Below are 18,818 nucleotides of genomic sequence, written 5' to 3' on the forward strand. Positions count from 1 at the left end.
ATGGACTGTGCCACAAGCAGCAACAGCAACCCATACATGTAGCTCCACCAGAGGCTGGCTGGCTGCCTTGTAGCAATGAAATCTCGTACACCGCCGAAACATGTAACCAAATCAAGCCGCACAAATGTCAATCAATCGAAACCCAATCGAGTTAAAGCTGCAGGATCTGCAGCGCAAATCAAATAAACTTCAATTTGGGCTTAGCTCAGGGCCGCACCAACAGCGAATGCACCGCTCCCCCTCTCTCCATCTCCCTATAGATTTTGGCTCTGGCTAATACAATTTGAGGGGCTCGAAAAAAAAAACGCCGAAAAACGTTAACTTTCAAACAAAAACCTAATTCGATTTAGGGGGCAAAACGGCGGGCCCAGGCTTCGGGCACATGCAAATTATCCGCTTTCGTTCCATTCTTAATTAACATTTAAAATGCTTTAGAGTTTCGTTTTATTTTTTTGCCTTTGCTTTTTCTGCAGCCCCTGCACGGACTGGTTAAACCTTTTTCCGCTGCGGTGCTGGCAGGGAGGATGGGGATGGGGCGCAGCAAACCACTCGCTTAACCGCAGGTGGAACTCGCAACATGACGTGTAGAGTGGTGCAAGATGAATGGCTGGAGGAATGATGGGTGTTCCCACACACACACAGATGAAACACACACACGCATGAATATCCACTCATCCGCAGAAAGTTGCAAAATGTTAAATATTTGCAACACCTGAAAAATTGAATATTTTTCATTAAAAGTTTCCCGACGGCAGGCAACGGCTGCTGCTGCCAGAAGTGCGCGACTCAGGAGTGATGTGGGGGCGTACCGGCGTCGTCTCAACCGCAGTCAATAAATAAAGTTTGGAAAGTGCGTGGAAATGTCTTCTCAAAGATTGAACACTGTGTGGTTTGTGCTGCTAGTGCTGGCAGCGTGAGTGTGTGGCATGTACAGCGGTTGAGTGGGATGAGTGATGAGTAAACGTAATTAGTGAGTGACGTGAGTGGGTGAGTGAAATATAAGTGATTTATGAATGCATGCACCGATCATGGGAGTACCGAAAATGAATGAATTGTGGAAGAAGAATCCTCCTTCTAACCTCTTCTGATTTTCTAGTTTCGTGTGCGTATTTTGTTCATTCGTGGAAGCTGTTTTTGATCCAATATCTTCTTGTTTGGGTTCTTCTTTCTGTAATTAATTCTAGTTGCTTCCCGTATGACTGCTGAGGCTTCTCTGTGCCTCAATCTAAGTGAATATTCGTTACAACGCTTATCTTTTAAGCTCCCCAGAGCTAATCCAGCAACCTTTATTTTAAACAACAACTTATCAAAGCTTCAATTCTAGCTCTGATATTGACACTGCCATTCCCTCATTTCTCTGGATTTATTGTACCCAAATCAACATCGATTTGTGTGTGTTTGCTGTAAAAGTGCAAAGTGTAGTTCTCTCCCCACTCTCCCATATCTACTACAAGTTCTTCTTCCTCGCTGGCCATTGTCGCTCGGGTGCCGCCTCAGTGCCAGTTGTGGCACCAAATCAATTTACAAGCTTCAGCCGCAGCTCTCTCGCATTCGCACTTTCGCGGCAAACCGCGGCATGGATGGACCTCGACGAGCAGCTGGGCATGGGTGGGCTGCGGCGACAGTGGGGTGGCACGTGCTTTAGGGGGAAAGAGTCTGAGGCCCTGCAGCAGATGGAAGAAGTCTGTTTAAAGCGCCATCATAATCAGCAGCATCATCATCATCGTCCCAACTCCATGCCGCGCCCCCACCTTGATGGTCATGTTTTGCTTTGTTAAAAGGATTTTCACGGATTTCCGTTGTAATTTGAAAACTTTTTTGTGCAACTTTTTTCATTAGAATAAGAGAGAGAGAGAGAGAGACAGAGAGAGGCGTAGCGAGACACCAGGACAAAAAGGGGCGGCATATCCGGACTGTAGCTGGAGCGAGTGGTTCATGGAGGGCATGAGGAGGGCCACCGTGCCACGGGCCTCCTCCTCTTGTTGTTAGTTTTAGAAGTGCGGTGCTGGTGCCGTAGCCAAGAGCCTCCTTCCTGCCAAGCGCAGCCGGCGAACAGGTGTTAATTGTTTTCAAGCTAATTTCCCTCCAACGATAATGAATTTTGTGCAGCCCCCCAAAAAAAAGGAGAACAAGAAATTATAATTAAATTGTTCTGACAGCAGCGAAGAGCAGCCGAGCGGCTGAAGAGATTTTCGATGGATTCAACAGCTTAAAGGAGAAGGATACACGCGCAACAGGAGCTGCCATTATATCTGAATTCTAAGCTGGGAACGTGGCATGAAGTGTGGCCGGGGGAGAGGCAACACTTTCCCCGGCAAAAAGCGACAACTAAAAACTCGGAGGAACAATAAAGTTGTACTCTAAGCGAATAGCCAGAAATGAGACACACACACACACACACACACACACAGAGAGAGAAGAGGCTCCGAAGAGGCACGCTGGGGCAGCAGCTGGAGGCAGGCAGCGGTATCCACGCAGGTGTGAAAAGTGCGTGCAAAATGGAAATGGAGACGCTTCCTCCCAAACCCCCATGGGGGCGCTGCGTGTGTGTGGGAGATAATTGAATTTCTGATTTTAAGTGCTGCCAGAGACACAGACACAGACACAGACACAGCCAGAGACAGCGTGGAGTGTATCTCCTAAACAAGTCACAAAAGTGCAAATTTTGCGGCTCAAAGTATGCAAGCACTAAATTACGCATACGCCATGTGCGCCACGGCACCGTAACGGAACGTGTAAATTGTTACAACCTGTCTGCCATCGCCCCGCCCCGCCTCTGTATTGTGGCAGCTGCGAGCTGCCAATTTGCCAAGTGTCCGCAAAACAGAGAGCCAAATACGAGACACAAACAAACACACACAAAATAGTTGTCCGCTTCGGGGTCGCAACGAATGTGGAAATACACTTTCCGGCTAACCAATGCCCTGCCACACTCTGCAGTGAAAGTAGCCAAAGTCCAGCCAGGGGAAGTTCCAACAACTTCCAAGTGGCATTGTAAAAAGTTGGCAGCAGCAGCAGCAGCCCCCCGCCGCCAGTGAACTCATTTAAAATGCAAATGGAGGCCGTCAGGCCGCGCCGCCATAGAAGGAGAAATCAACCGCTCAATGGGGAGAGGGCTGGGCCAGGGGCTGGTGCTGACTGCCTGGAAAATTAGTTACCAGGCCCGAAACATAAGCAAAACATGAGAGGCGCGCGCGCGAGTGGCAAAACAATATATCAACCATTTGGACTATAAATTAACTGGAATATCCGGGCGCCTGTCATGCACCGGAATTTATTTGTCCACAATTGCTCGTAATCCGCTTTACCTTTCGCTCTGACGTTGCGGAGGTAACTGGACGTGTGTCCTTGCCTCTCCCTTTGCTAACTTCTTAAGTGCAGTGCAACTTTTTGACACTTGGAATTGAGTTTTGCGGTGTAACTGCATTTTATTTGTGTCACCTTTAGGTGTTACCCCATCCCCTGGGGTCGCAATCCAATCTGTGAATCCATGGCCATTGTGGCTGCCTGCTCCATGAGCTCGTGTATCTGTCAGCGACAGAGTCGCGTCGCATCATCAAATTTGCATTGGCGTCGCGGCGGCTGTGCTGCAGATAATCGCCAACTTTGACGCCGCTGCCTGACTGCCTGCCGCTGCTCAATTGAATCATTTCTGCAAATGGAAACTGCTCATAAAATGAACTTACACAGGACATAGCAAGAGGGGGTGTAAGGGCACGAAGGCCAGCAATTAATTGCAATTTTTTCAATGGGAAAAACGGAGCAGAAATCAAATTATTTTTCACTTGCGAAAGGGAAAACTGTAATCGAAACGAAGAAAAAGGGCAGCTGGAAACACAGCGCCCAGACTCAACTCAACTCAGACTTTGAGGCATTATTCAGAGGGAAAAATGAATAAAAGGAAAACCCATCCATCCGCTGCCGAAAGTCGAAGGAGACGAACGAACAGCATCGAATGCACAGCCATAATTAAGAGTGTCCTTGCTGTCAGCAACGGGCATTGTTCTGCAGAGGATTCCAATCTTCTTCGCTGTGCCGTTTGAGTAATGCAAATCGACAGCTGTCCCCCGCTCCAGCCCTCTCCTCCTGCTGCCTGTGCCGCCTGCCTTGCTGGCAATCGCCAGGATAAATGAATTTTTCATTAAAACAGTTGCAAATTATTTAGCTTCATGTTGGGCATTAATTTGCATAATTTAAACTTAAACTTGTCCACAGCAACATTTTTCAATTTTCCCTACAGCTTGTTGCGTGCTGCCCCTGTGCTCCCCAGTACTCCTCGCCCTCGGGTCTCTGTGGCTTTTCATGAATGAATTTTTGGCGCGCTTTTTGCAGCGCAGACGCAGTGGCTGGGCCCAGAGAGAGAGAGAGCGCCGACTGAAGCCGGTTGAACATTCAACATTCAACATTGAAAGGCAGGGCAGCAGCAGCATCCTTTCTGCAGCATCCTTCAATCTCGGACTTTTATCAGTCAAAAGCGAAGCTCCTGCCACGGCGTACCAACAGTTGCGGTTCGAAGCTCGTCGCGTGCGTGTCGGAGCTACAAAAAATCTCGCATAAATCGGGCCAGAAAGCCAGCGGCATCCTTCGAGCCATCGTCTTCGTCTGCGTTTTCGTCTCTGGTTCGAAGTAAATAAAACAAATAGAATTATTCTCCTGCCTCAAATATGTACGGCGACGTCTTTCCAACTGCCAATAAATTGTCATTTAAGAGTGTCTCCATGTGAGTGTGTGTGTGTGTGTGTGTGTGTGTTCGTGTGTGTGTGCCATGTGGCGTATACGCAATATTTATGAATGCAATTTCCGACTAAGGAGCGCCAGGGCTGAGCCGAGAAAACTGAGATTACAAGCACTGAGATTATTTTTTGCATGTTGCAGCTGCGAGCAGCTAAGTGGGTTGCTGCTGCTTCGTCCATTGTGTGTGGCAATCTCTGTGGAAATTGTTGCCTGATAAATCCACAGTTCATTTGGCAGCTGCCACTTGGCTGGATGGCTTTGTTCTACCGCTGATCATTGATTGGAGAGTGAGCAAAATCCCGTCCAAAATTAATTCAAATGGGAATTAGGATAGTTTGCAGCTTGGATCGGCTTGCAGTTGCTTTTTCTTTTTTCACTTTCCCTCCCGCTTCTCGCTGTTTGCCGTCACAGCGTACAAAATGGATTCAGAATTACAAATGCAGCCAGCATTTTGCATAATTTATGTCAAGCATGAAAACAACAACTAAAGCGGGGGCCGATGGCCACACAGGGAGCAAAAGGACCGACTGCTGAATGGATGGCTGAAAAGAGCACTATGGGGGTGTGTGGGAGGACTGCACACATGGCCATAAATAAGTGCAGGTTTAAATACCACGGCAACAATTGTGAAATATGACAGAATAATAGAAAGGACCAAAAGCAGAACAGAGCCAGAGCAGCGGCTGTAGCTAAATATTCATAAATGCACTGCAGCAAAAATTCGAGTACTTTATTTCGGGAGGAAATAAGTTCTAGTCTGGGTAGTTGGCCACTGCCAAGAGATGTGTCATAAATCTACATGATTCCATTTAATTGAAATGAAAGTAGAAATGGAAAGACTGGAATTCGTTCTCTGTTTAATAGCTAACAGCTGCATAAAAATGTTGATGTTCAACTAAAGTTTTACTGCACGTTTTTTTTGATGTTTTAAGAGAGAGAAAAGCAGTAAAAAATGCATCTGAAAATTGTCTACGTCTTAAATATAAAATTTTACTGCATTTCGAGTAGAGTTATTTGATAAAGTGCAATAGTTTATTATCCAAAAAGAGGGCAAAACTTCATGTTGGAGTGGAATGGTCTTTAAACTTCCAATTGTTACCTTAATGAAAATCTCACAATTTCATGGATGGTGGATGGATGGAAGGATGGATGGAGGGATGGTAACTGATGTTAACAAGCATTTCTCTCCCACTTTCAAATGTAAATTGAGAAGTTTTAAAGTGAAAACATATTTAGTTTCAAATGTTTTGACATGCGTATTAAAACTCGCTTTGAAAGAAAGAAAGAGTGACAAAAACGTCTCCATTTGAATTACATTTCAATCAATCCTGAAAAAGTTTCTTGGAAAATTTCAAATAAAATGAAAACCATTGAGTTTGAGGATAGTTTTGTTTAGTGAAGAGTTCTAAAGTTGAGAATATTTACCCATGATAGTTTTGGCAACAAATGCTGCCCATTTAAGGATTAAATTCAAAATTAAATCACTGTCCCGAAATCTGTCATTTTGAATCAAAATGTAATGAAAATTTAACCATTTCTCAAAGCTGAGCATTATTTTTGGGTAATTTCTTAAGCGTGCACTCCATTAGCAGATTAAATTGTTGACCTGGGGAGCACTTTCCCGCAGTGCATAAGCACAGCCATAGAGATTCGTCGAATGTGTTGCAGGTACGAGTACATACAACATATGAAATGTTAGTTACACGACTCGCTTGGCGGCTGGCAGTCGTTACATGGAGCAGAGCGGGCTTCGGGGGTGGAGAGAGTGGGTTAAGCACAGGGCAGAGGGCATATGTCAACCGTGGCTGGGCTGCAGGTGCAGCTGTAGGTGCAGGTGCAGGTGCAGCAGGGGTTAAGCAGCCAAGTGGGTGTAGAGTGCGGGCATTGAGTGATGGAGCTGCTGGGCGCAGTGGGCAATAGGCATTGCCTTCACTTGAAGAAGCAGCTGCCCCCCCTGCGGGCACGCCACTGTTGCGACTGTTGCCACTGCCACTCCCCCCTGTTTCTGCCCCGTACAGAAGAACAAAACTCAGTGCCGAACAAAATGGGCCAAAAAGTTATTTTAAGCGTGCGACAAGAATGAAAGCAAGCAAGAAAGAAAAGCGAGGGAGAGAGAGTGAGTGGGAAAAGCGTTGCTAAAGTGGTAATGGAGTGTGGATGGGGGGAATGGGGGGTACGCCGTGCAGTGGTTGGTAATCTCGAAACAATTATGCATACGCGCATGCAGAAAGCAACGAAAATCTGTGGCGCGTGATACTCTCGACATGAAAAGCAAAGCGCCAAAATGCTTGTTGGGCCATTAGCACAAAAAATAATGGCCAAAATAGAGGCCAGCCAGCAACAATAAAGGATAAAGAGTGGTACGGAGAGGGTGCAAGAGAGGGAAACTCTGAGAGCAGTGAAATTGGAGTAGCAGCAACATCGAAGACTTCACAGCTTAATCCTTTGCAACTGGCAAATTGCCTCAAGGAGCTCCTTACTGCTCCTCCTTACTGGCAAATTTTCTCACAATGGCTCCATTTCCTTTTACTGATACTCATACTCCAGCTCCTGCTTCTGCTTCTGCTCTTTCTTCTTCCCCTCTTTGAGGATGCATATTTTTATGTTCCAATACTTTTCAGCGTCAGTGTGTGGCTGTGTGTGTGAGAAAGCACAGATAATGGCAGGCGGGCAGCAAACGAAATGAGACCAAAAGTGAGGCCAATAAAAAGGCGATAAAATTGACGCCAATACAAGAGGAAAAGGAGCAGCAGGAGCACAGCAGCAGGGGGAGGAGAAAGAGGAGCAGCAAACGATAAGCGTATCCTGTCGGCACAACAGTGCATAAAAAGGCGATATATATTCCCGGCTGTCCCCCTCTTTGATAGCCAGTTGCAGCCGGTATAGGGCCTACCAATAGATACCGACATTGCCTTTCCCAATGCCTTGGTGATTAATGGGCCAGCCAGGGCACATGGCCGACGGGATGCGCATAACTCACTGCCCCCAAACGAGATACTGCCGATGGCTGGCCCCCAGTTTGGCCCTGGTGCTGGGCCTCGCCTGGACGGCTGTGGCTGCCGCAGCCATGGAGTCGTCAGCGGAGCTGCAGGCACTCAACGTGGAGCTGGACCAGCATCAGCCACAGACACAGCCACAGCCCAGTGTGGCAGGTGGCAATGCCTTAATTAGTGGCAGCCAACAGCCTCCAATCGGATCTGCACACACGGAGCTGCAGCTGCCATTGTGGGGGCCGCAGCATCGCTCCAATTGGAAGTACAAACGGACGAAAGTCAAGCGACGGCAGCGTCTCAATTCGCAGAGCAATCTGCCGAGCATCACAAACTCCTCCGCGCAGCCCTTCACCCCGCCAGCGACACAGCAGCGCTACCTGAAGGTCAATCAGGTGTTTGAGAGCGAGCGTCGCATGTCCCAGGCGGAAATACAACAGAATCATGGCAAAATCGTGCTGCTCGGACTCTTTGAGTTGTCCACGAAGCGCGGCCCGCGGCCGGATGGCATCTCGGAGCTGGGTGCCGCCACCATGGCCGTGGAGCACATTAACCGCAAGCAGCTGCTGCCCGGCTACACCCTCGAGCTGGTGACCAACGACACGCAGGTGAGTGCAGGGATTTTCTAGGAAGGGAATGAGGATGGGTGTGGGGCCATTCCATTACGAAATTGAATTTTCATTTAGTGGCGCGTGCAACATTAAAACTTAATAAGAAAATCTGCAGCGGCAGAAGGCCAGAGAGAGCAGGAGAGAAGGAAGATGGAAGCTGCTGCTGGCTGGAAATACGTCATCAACGTTTTCATCGTCTGCTTTTTCGTCTTTTGGCTTTCTTTTATTGCCATTTTTTTGCCGTTTCTTCTCTGTCTCTGGTTTTGATGGGGCACGCAAATGTACAACACGCATACAGGGAGAGACTCGTTCTCCGTATCTCGCATCTCGTATGTCTGTGTGTGTCTCTATCAAAGTTGACATTTTAAAAATGTTTATTGCGCCATCTTGACGCGTTTTTATGATGCCGAAACGAGTCACTGAACGGGGAACACTCCAACTCCAATTCCTCTGCAGTGCCCACAATAATGTTCCGTTCTCGCGCTCTCTTTTGCCCACTCTCTCTCTTTATCACACTCTCTTTTCCACTCCCTCTCTCTCTTTAACTCTTCTCTCTGCAGTGCGATCCCGGCGTGGGTGTGGATCGCTTTTTTCACGCCATCTACACACAGCCCTCGACGCGCATGGTCATGCTGCTGGGTTCCGCCTGCTCAGAGGTCACCGAGAGCCTGGCCAAGGTGGTGCCGTATTGGAATATTGTGCAGGTGAGTCGACAGAGAGCGAGTAGATTGTGGCTGATTAAAATGCAAATAGCCAGAGCCAAGAATTCATTCAATCAGCAACCTAATCAACTCACGTGCCACGCGTTTCGATTAGCATAAATGCCAGAGAGAGCGCAGGCCATGGCTGAGCTCACAGGATCTACGCACCTCATAAACCACAAGGCCTAAACAAGGCATAAACATTTGCACGCATCACAAAATTATGAGCTACACAAAATTCACTTATGCATGCTACACCCCCGCTGTTCCATTCCGTTCCACAGTTCCACTCTCCCACTCCGCTCTTGCATTACGCTCTTCTAATCCGCTCTCCCAGTCCACTCTGCTATCTCGCTCTTCAATCCCACTCTCACATTCCGCTCTGCCTTCCCGCTCTTCAATCCCACTCGCCCATTCCCATCCCTGTCATTCCGCTCTCCCTATTCCGACATTTGCATTTAACCTTTGAAGTTTCATTTGCCGCTCACGAGAATTATGTTAAATGAGCGGGCGAAAACTTTGTAGACTCGCATGTGGCATTCCTTGAGGCATGTCTTGCATTTTAAGCGGCCACAGACACGCCCACCCACAGACTAACTGCTTACTCCCTTTTTCACCCCAAAATGAAAGGTCTCGTTTGGCTCCACCTCGCCGGCGCTGAGCGACAGGCGCGAGTTTCCCTACTTCTATCGCACTGTGGCCCCGGACTCCTCGCACAATCCCGCGCGCATTGCCTTCATCCGGCGGTTCGGCTGGGGCACGGTCACGACCTTCTCGCAGAACGAGGAGGTGCACTCGCTGGCGGTGAACAATCTGGTGACGGAGCTGGAGGCGGCCAACATATCCTGTGCGGCCACCATAACATTTGCGGCCACGGATTTCAAGGAGCAGCTACTGTTGCTGAGGGTGAGCAGAGACGGGGAAGTAGCAGCTAGGAGTTTCCTCTTTAATGACAATTGATTCTTGCCCCTCAGGAGACAGACACGCGCATCATTATCGGCAGCTTCTCGCAGGAGCTGGCGCCACAGATCCTCTGCGAGGCCTACCGGCTACGCATGTTTGGGGCGGACTATGCCTGGATCCTGCACGAGAGCATGGGCGCTCCTTGGTGGCCAGACCAGCGCACAGACTGCACCAATCACGAGCTACAGCTGGCCGTGGAGAATCTCATTGTGGTGTCCACACACAACAGCATCGTGGGGAATAACGTTAGCTACAGTGGATTGGTAAGCAGGAAGTCCTTTCCTTTCCTTTCCTCCTTCTGCCTGCCCTGCGAATGATTTATTTGATTAGACAAACACGCAGCCATTGCCCATTGGGCATGTCCTTGCTTGCGATTGTGATTGCCACTGCGTTGCGCGCGTTTTTATGAGCCATTTTAGTGCCTCGTTCGAGGACGCCGCGAGGACTAGGCAATCTCATTACAAGCCATATTCCTGCAGCATTTCTGTGGCGTGTTTAATCGCCAGTCATTTCCAACCATTTCCATTTTGATTTTCATTTCCATTTCCATTCGATTCCACTTGACAGAACAATCACATGTTCAACTCGCAGCTGCGCAAACAATTTGAACAGTTCCATGGCCAGAATGGTGCATCCTCCTCCACAGTCGGTGGCAACCGCAAGCGTGCCGCACCACAAGCGGATTTGGATGCAGCATCGAGCAGGCGGCGCAGGCGTGCCACGGGCAGTCACGGCCTCTTCCCCGAGGCCATCTCCCAATACGCGCCACAGACCTACGATGCCGTTTGGGCCATAGCCCTGGCCTTACGCGCCTCCGAGGAGCATTGGCGGCGCAATGAGGCACAGTCCAAGCTGGATGGATTCGACTACACACGCAGCGACATGGCCTGGGAGTTTCTACAGCAAATGGGCAAACTCCACTTCCTGGGCGTATCGGTGAGTGAGCAGAGAGAGAGCTAGAGACTTGACTCCTCTTTGATTGGTTGTTTCTTCCCCCTTAGGGTCCCGTTTCCTTTAGCGGTCCAGATCGTGTGGGCACCACTGCCTTCTATCAGATACAACGCGGCATGCTGGAGCCCATTGCCCTGTACTATCCCGCCACAGATGCGCTGGACTTTCGCTGCCCCCGCTGCCGTCCGGTCAAGTGGCACAGCGGCCAGGTGCCCATTGCCAAGCGTGTGTTCAAGCTGCGTGTGGCAACGATAGCGCCGCTTGCCTTCTACACCATCGCCACACTGTCCAGCGTGGGCATTGCCCTGGCCATTGCCTTTCTTGCCTTCAATTTGCACTTTCGGAAGCTTAAGTAAGTCCTGCCACGGGGGCTGCGACTGCTGCTGCCTTTCTGTTGCTTACTCTGCACTTTTCATTGGTGTATCCAATCCTTCAATCCTGTATCCTTCTTCTCCTCCACAGGGCAATTAAACTTTCCAGCCCGAAGCTGAGCAACATCACCGCAGTGGGCTGCATCTTCGTGTATGCCACCGTCATCCTGCTGGGCCTGGACCACTCCACGCTGCCCTCGGCGGCAGACTCCTTTGCCACAGTCTGCACGGTGAGTCCTTCCTTACTACACAGCTTCTCCTTCTGTTGCCTTTCTTTTGTTTGACTTTTCGAGCATTCTCGTGGGTTGGGTCTCTTCGTCCCCCCCCACCCACCTTCGCCTCTCATCAAATATGACTTTCAGTTTTCTGGGCCTGCCAACAACTTTCGTGAGTCGCGTTCGCCCTCTCCCTCTCTCATGTGTTTGTTCTTTATTTATGTGTGGATTGAGCGGATGAGTAGCTGGAGAAAGAGCCTGCTCCCCGGCTATAAATAGCTGACGGGCTCCTCCAACTCACTCGAGGAGCAGCAGCAGCTCTTAAAGCTCTAGCCAACTGGCAGCCATACAGATTTTTAGATTTTCAAATGCTGCCATCTCCTGTCCCCTGTCCCCTGTCCATTTGAATGTCCTCTTTTGCTTTAGCTTCAACTTCAGTTTCTGTTTTTTAGCTTCAGTTTTTAGCTTCAGCTTCAGCTTCAGTTGCTTTAAACGCCACTCCAGGGAAATTTGCAGTTCCTCTGGCCCTCTGGCCTTGTTGTGCTCTTGCAGAGGGTGTTAATATTTTGACTTAAATTTTGAAACGTGCTGCATGCTCGTACACATGTAACAGCAATGATTAGACCACATTCTGTCTTCCTTATTAAACTAAAATAATTTCATAAAGATTACCAAATCTCGGCAAGTATTTTTACAGCCAGAAAATGTTTTTCTACCGTAGAAAGTATACAAATAATTTCCAAATTGGTTGAGACTCATGTGAATCTGATTCTACCACATTCTCTCTTAAAAATTCAATGAAAATATTCTCATAATAATTACCAAATCTCCGCAAATATTTTACCAGAATTGCATGATCCGCTGGCTTACATCGCTTAAAATATTTATTGTTTGTCATTTTCCTGCTAGCCAATTGGCTTTAAGGGCATCTAAGCCTTCGGTTTCCCTATCTATTTCTCCCTCTGGCTTTGTTTTTTGCTGTTTCCAGCTTCTGTTTCTGTTCTGTTATTGTTAAGTCCCGCAGCAGGACAGCCTCCACACGCCTCACCCCACGGATAACAAGTGCAAAACACATGACAGGGACAGGGACAGAGAAATGTACAACTTTTGTGATATTCCTCGTGATATTTGCATAAATTTGAAACGCAGTGCCACATGCCACCAGCCCTGCCACATGACTCTACTCCCCATTGATGAGTTGTTTTCCCCTTTCCCGGTCCCTTTTCCTCTTGTTTTCGGTTTGGGGTCTCTGTTTTTCTTTTGCTACATGACACGAAAGCACACACCAACACACACACACACACACACACACATCCTTAAGGACTTCCTATACGTATATCCTTGACAGGCACGCGTCTATCTGCTGTCGGCTGGCTTCTCGCTGGCCTTTGGCTCGATGTTCGCCAAGACCTACCGTGTGCACCGCATCTTCACACGCACCGGCAGCGTGTTCAAGGACAAAATGCTGCAGGACATCCAGCTGATACTGCTCGTGTGTGGCCTGTTGCTGGTGGATGCCCTGCTGGTCACCCTCTGGGTGGTGACGGATCCCATGGAGCGACATTTGCATAATCTGACACTCGAAATCAGCGCGATTGATCGGAGTGTTGTGTACCAGCCACAGGTAAGGTGTTCCGCCTGCCAGCCACACATCCTTTGTGTATTGGCATCCAATGTTTGTAAATTGACTCCCCCCTCTTGACTCTCTGCCACTTGCTGGCCTCGGTGCGCCCCCTCCTTCAGGTGGAAGTATGCCGCTCGCAGCACACCCAAACCTGGCTGAGTGTCCTGTACGCCTACAAGGGTCTGCTCCTGGTCGTTGGCGTCTACATGGCCTGGGAGACGCGTCACGTGAAGATACCCGCCCTCAATGACTCCCAGTACATTGGTGTCTCTGTCTACAGTGTGGTCATCACGAGTGCCATTGTCGTGGTGCTGGCAAATCTCATCTCGGAGCGTGTGACGCTCGCCTTCATCACCATCACGGCGCTCATTCTGACATCCACCACGGCGACACTCTGTCTGCTGTTTATACCCAAGCTCCATGACATTTGGGCGCGAAGTGAGTGGACGAACAGCAGCATCCCCACTAACCCATAGCCTAATCTTGTCTCCCCCCCAGATGACATCATTGATCCGGTTATCCACAGCATGGGCTTGAAAATGGAATGCAATACGCGTCGCTTTGTGGTCGATGATCGCCGGGAGCTGCAGTATCGCGTGGAGGTCCAGAATCGTGTCTACAAGAAGGAGATCCAGGCGCTGGACGCGGAGATACGCAAGTTGGAGCGACTGCTAGAGTCCGGTCTGGGCACCGCCTCGACGACCACATCCTCGTCCACCTCGCTGCTGCAGGGCGGACACGGACATCTGAAGCCCGAGCTGACCGTCACGAGCGGACTGTCACAGACGCCGGCCTCAAGCAAGCCGCGCACCCCGAGCATCTCCGGGATATTGCCCAACCTGCTGCTCTCCGTGCTCCCGCCGGTGATACCGCGCGCCAGCTGGCCCTCGGCGGAGTACATGCAGATCCCGATGCGTCGATCGGTGACATTTGCCTCGCAGCCACAGCTCGAGGAGGTTGCCTGCCTGCCCGCCCAAGATCTAATCAATCTGCGACTGGCCCACCAGCAGGCCACCGCCGAGGCAAAGACGGGACTGATTGATCGCCTCAGGGGCATCTTCTCGCGCACCGCTTCGAGCAACAAAGGCTCCACGGCCAGTCTGGCCGATGGCCAGAAGGGCTTGAAGGCGGCCTTCAAGTCGCACATGGGTCTGTTCACCCGCCTGATTCCCTCCTCGCAGACAGCCTCCTGCAATGCCATCTACAACTCGCCCAGCCAGCAGCCGGGCATCGAGGCCAACGTCGAGTCCAACTCGAATGGGCGCACGACGCATCTGAAGGCCATCCATCGCGGTTCACTCACCAAAAGCGGCACCCATCTGGATCATCTGGCCAAGGATCCCAGCTTCCTGCTGCCCTCCATCTCCACCATCTCGGGGGAGCAAGTCGATGGCAAGTATGTGAAGCTGCTGGAGACCAAAGTGAACTTTCAGCTGCCCAGCAGCCGCCGACCGTCGGTGGTGCAACCGTCGCCCAGTCTGCGGGAGCGTGTCAGGGGCTCACCGCGCTTTCCCCATCGCATTCTGCCGCCCGCTGCCTGCAGTTTGAGCGCCCTCGCCGAATCGGAGGATGCCAAAGTGCAGGACATAATGGGCAGCTGCAAGTCCATTCCGCGCATCTCCCTACAGCAAGCGACGAGCGGCGGCACCTGGAAGTCCATGGAGACGGCCGCCAAGTCGCGTCTCTCGCTGGGCGACTCCCAAGAGGAGGAGGCATCCGCGGTACAGTTGGAGCAGGTGCAGGTTGAGGCGGTGCCATTGAATGGCTTAGGTTAGAACCACACCACCAACGTCCTCACCCCCTGCCCAAGTCCTCGTCAATTAGAAGCAAACACCAAGCAATTATTTTCGAACAGACACGCGCCACAAACCCCCCCGAAAAGAACCCTTCCCCCTCGATAGAGCGCGTGTGCAACTGACCAATCATCAGCTTAAAGCAATCAAACGCATTAGGGATAACGCCTAGATAAGTCATACCCTCTCCAGGGTAGCTCCAACCAGTCAGCCAGTCATCTTTCGCACCCTATCCTGCAACCCCACTCGACAATGTGATTAAACCCCTGAGTCCCCCCTGTCCCTACAATTCCTTCTAGACTTTTGCCCTTTCCCTCTCTCTCTCTCTCTTTCTCTCTCTCTCTCTCTCTCTCTCTCTCTCTCTTGTAGGTTAAGTAGTTGAGCTTTTCGTTAGCTAGTGATTGTACTCCCTCTTAAAGAACCTTTCCCCAACCAACTCTAGTTGTAAGCTGACAAGATGCAAAAAATCTTAAGAAATTCTTTTTATTTTGTTGTGTGTCTTGTTTTTTGTTGTTGTGCACGGTGGTGCATCCAGTGTATCCAGAGAGCAATACTATCTATTATCGTACTTACAAATACAATCTAGAGTTAGAGCATCGGAGAATCATGAGTGAATAATGGCAAACAACAGCGCATGAGAATCAGAATCAGACTCGAAATCGGAAATCAGAATCAGCGTTAGAGTAGGGTTAAAAGCAAAGCCAATATAATTAATTATCGCCAAAGTCGTAGATAAATCCATGAATCATGTGTGTAGGGCATAAGCATGGGGAGAGTAGTTTGCCAGAAGAGTCCTGCCCTAGACCCAAAACACCCACCAACGTACAGTGGGAGATTATGCATTTTTTTAGAGGAGCAAAAATTAATTGCCAATTAAGAAAAAGCGATTAAAATCATAATTTCGTAGGCATATTATAGGAAAATTTTACATTTCATTTAATTTCCCTAATAAAAATTGTTTTTTTTATATGTTCTTGTGCTCTTAATTACCGTTTTTAATGTTCAAATTTTAATTGCATTTTTCATTTTTAATTTTTTTTTTTTTTTTAATTGTAAATACTTAAGCAAGAACCTCTCGGAATCTCCAGTAAAAATATGGTTTTCCCAAAACTAGGAAACAGCAAAGTTTCGATCATTTATATTTAATTTGAATGCTCAAAAATTATAATTTCCTTCCACAAAATCACCCACTGTACATCTCTCCCTGTCTGAGCCAGCCAGGCGCTCTGCAGTCTGAAAGGGGAGAGTCACTCCCTCCGTTCATTGCGACTAAGCCACTAAGTTTTTAGCATTGTAATCCAATTCCGGCCTCCAAGTCCCCCGCTCTCCACATTCCACATCTCTGCATACCATTCCGCCGGATAACTTTAATAAACAATGGAGCCTAAGCAGAATTGCCCGGCCAGAGAATAATGATTAATTAATTAAAGTTGTTTTATTGAGTGCCGCCCACTGGGCCATCGTGGGGGGAATGAAGCATATCCACAAACACAAACACAGTCACAGATACAGTCACAGATACAGATACAGATACAAATGCGTATTCAGACACAAACACACACAGAGGCCAAAAGAAATGACTTTGTACAGAGTCCGTGAAATGAGTTCTGCCCAGCGTAACGAAAGACACTGCGGCAACTGCGGAATCGAAATCCTGCACAAAAAGGAGCCGACCCCACAACTAATAGAGTTCGGTGATTAAGTTGACGTTGCAATTTGTTGCTATAAATAAATAAATAAATCGGACGACCGAAAACGTTTACGGCGGGTAGTCCAGGCCTGACCTTCCGCCCACTCCCTTTACTCACGTGTGCAATCCTGGCTCCATCCTGCGTGGCGATGGCACTGGCAGCTGCGTGTGAATTTATCTTTATGCTCGTAAAACAAAAAGCACATGAAACGGAATCGGCCAAATAAACAGCGACGACAAGAAGGAATTGCGAAATGGCAAGGGGAATGGGATTGGCGTGGGCCTTGGCTATGGATGGAAGATGAAGATGAGCACAGAGAGCACACACAGAGTGGAGCAGGGGGGCAACCAACGATGATGGTGACATTCACACAGCCATGTGGGCTGTGGAGGTGGGGACACTGAATGCGACAACATTTCTCATGGCTTCATTCAGTGAGACTCTGGCTCTGGCCCTGACTCCCCCCCTCCACCATCACGACTGACGCATCAAGATTTATCCCGGTCGCACTTTGTTGCCAGTTGCCAGCAGTTGTTGCCTCAGCCAGATTGCCACGAGTGTCGCAGGGTCGCAGGGTCGCAGGTTGCTGCTTCTTCCGCTCAATAAAATGGAGCAGTCCTGTCTTTACATTTGCTTTATTACAGGTGGAGTACCTTGCCACAGGGGCTGTCACGCATCGGGGGCAAGAAATGTTTATTTATTGCACATATTTGCCAGAGCCCGCAGTCCGTGGACCACTCACTGCCGCATGCCAACAGCTGACGACAACATTTTGTGGCGTAGCAAAACTTGCGCAAATATTAATTTTAATCAAGCTAATTAATATGGTCCAGCCTGCCAAAGAGGAAGACCCTGGCAAAAACAAAAAGAAACAAGAGGAAACCCAAAAAAAAAAAGAGAAGAGGAGCTCGAGCCCACGAAATGAATAAAAATGGGAGGACAAACGTGTTCGTTTCGAGGCATTGACAAATGGGCGGACGGGTCAACAGGTTGGGTCTCGCTGCCATTGTGTGTCGACAGTTTGGGGTTTCGTTTCCACAGAGAGAGAGTGCGAGTATGCAGAGGAGAAGGCTTCATTAAAGCCCCCGAGCCGGAGGGCTCTCCAGGCAAAAGCTGCCTTAATTAGCGCCTGCTCCAAAGGCAATTTACGCGTATGCCAAAGTGCATTAAGTGAGCATCTCCTGATGTACTCTCTGCGCGCTCTGTCCCTGCTCTCTCCGGAGCCTCGTGCCAATTCCCTCTAATTATTCAGGATTATCATGAGCATCCTCTTACACAAAGGATGAGTGTGTGTACTTGTGTGTGTGTTTGTGGCGGTGAACAATGCTCCAGGGCAATCGCAATCCCACAAGGAGGCGGCACTCTCTCATTCTGCACAAAGACCTGCACTTTACTTACCTTTCATGGCATAAAGCGCTTCAGTTTATTTCCATCCAGTATCTCTCCCCTCTCAGGAGGTGGCACATAAAACGGCACTAAGTTATTTTCAATCAATAAAAACAACATAAACAAAAAGCAAGCTGTAAAAAATACACTCAACTTGCCGTTCCATGTGCACGTGTGTGTGTGTGTTGGAAGGGGGCACCACGCTCTTTGCTGCTGTCCACCCCCCCACACATTTGGTTCTCCTTGGAGAACCGAACTGAAGGGAAACCACTGTGCTCCCAATTTGCCAATAAATTTGCCTGCCATGCAATGCCTGTAATTCAAAAGAAGCGAGTGAACCGAAAACAGCAACACATAACAAGAAGAATGATGCTCCGATTTGGTCAAAGAACCGAATCAGGAGATACACTTTGAAAATTAGAGAACAAATAGAGAGATCGCGAATAGGAATCAAAAAGGGCCAGATAAAGAGACGCAGATTTGCAGGTAAACATGTGGAATTGGACAGAGAGCAACAGAGTCTGTGGAGCTAACAGAGTAATTAACAGCGAAAGAGACCAGCAGCAGCTTCGATACATGTGGGATTTAGTGGGAAGAAACAGATAGAAGCAGATTCTGTAAAGCTAACAGAGCCAATAACAGCAGAGTCTGCGGAGCTAACAGAGCCAATAACGAAACAAATAACAGAGCAACTAACAGCAAGAGAGACCAAAAGCGGCCGACACTTTAAGAGAGGAGAGCATCAAGCTTCGTTGATCAACGGCATTTAATACGGTGCCAAAACACGA

General features: G+C 49.0%; 1 protein-coding gene across 1 annotated transcript; it reads left to right on the forward strand.

Moving 5' to 3' along the window:
* The first annotated feature begins 4,509 nt into the window (after window positions 1-4,509).
* LOC117582349 (gamma-aminobutyric acid type B receptor subunit 2) lies at window positions 4,510-15,870 on the forward strand. The gene is made up of 11 exons (XM_034270000.1): window positions 4,510-4,626; window positions 7,356-8,332; window positions 8,896-9,039; window positions 9,667-9,942; window positions 10,011-10,262; window positions 10,567-10,935; window positions 11,001-11,302; window positions 11,413-11,551; window positions 12,885-13,160; window positions 13,280-13,598; window positions 13,659-15,870. Exons 2-11 carry the CDS (start codon window positions 7,670-7,672, stop codon window positions 14,933-14,935), a joined length of 4,017 nt encoding a protein of 1,338 aa, XP_034125891.1. The 5' UTR covers window positions 4,510-4,626; window positions 7,356-7,669; the 3' UTR covers window positions 14,936-15,870.
* Window positions 15,871-18,818: the final 2,948 nt, after the last annotated feature.

Source organism: Drosophila guanche, unplaced genomic scaffold (genome assembly GCF_900245975.1).
Source record: "Drosophila guanche unplaced genomic scaffold, DGUA_6, whole genome shotgun sequence".
Taxonomy (NCBI): domain Eukaryota; kingdom Metazoa; phylum Arthropoda; class Insecta; order Diptera; family Drosophilidae; genus Drosophila; species Drosophila guanche.

Excerpts from the sequence above, each read along its gene's own strand:
- LOC117582349 (XM_034270000.1), top strand. The coding sequence starts at position 7,670 with ATGGGCCAGCCAGGGCACATGGCCGACGGGATGCGCATAACTCACTGC. Across the intron at positions 8,333-8,895 it reads TGGTGACCAACGACACGCAG|TGCGATCCCGGCGTGGGTGT; the intron begins GTGAGTGCAGGG and ends TTCTCTCTGCAG. Across the intron at positions 13,161-13,279 it reads GTGTTGTGTACCAGCCACAG|GTGGAAGTATGCCGCTCGCA; the intron begins GTAAGGTGTTCC and ends CCCCTCCTTCAG.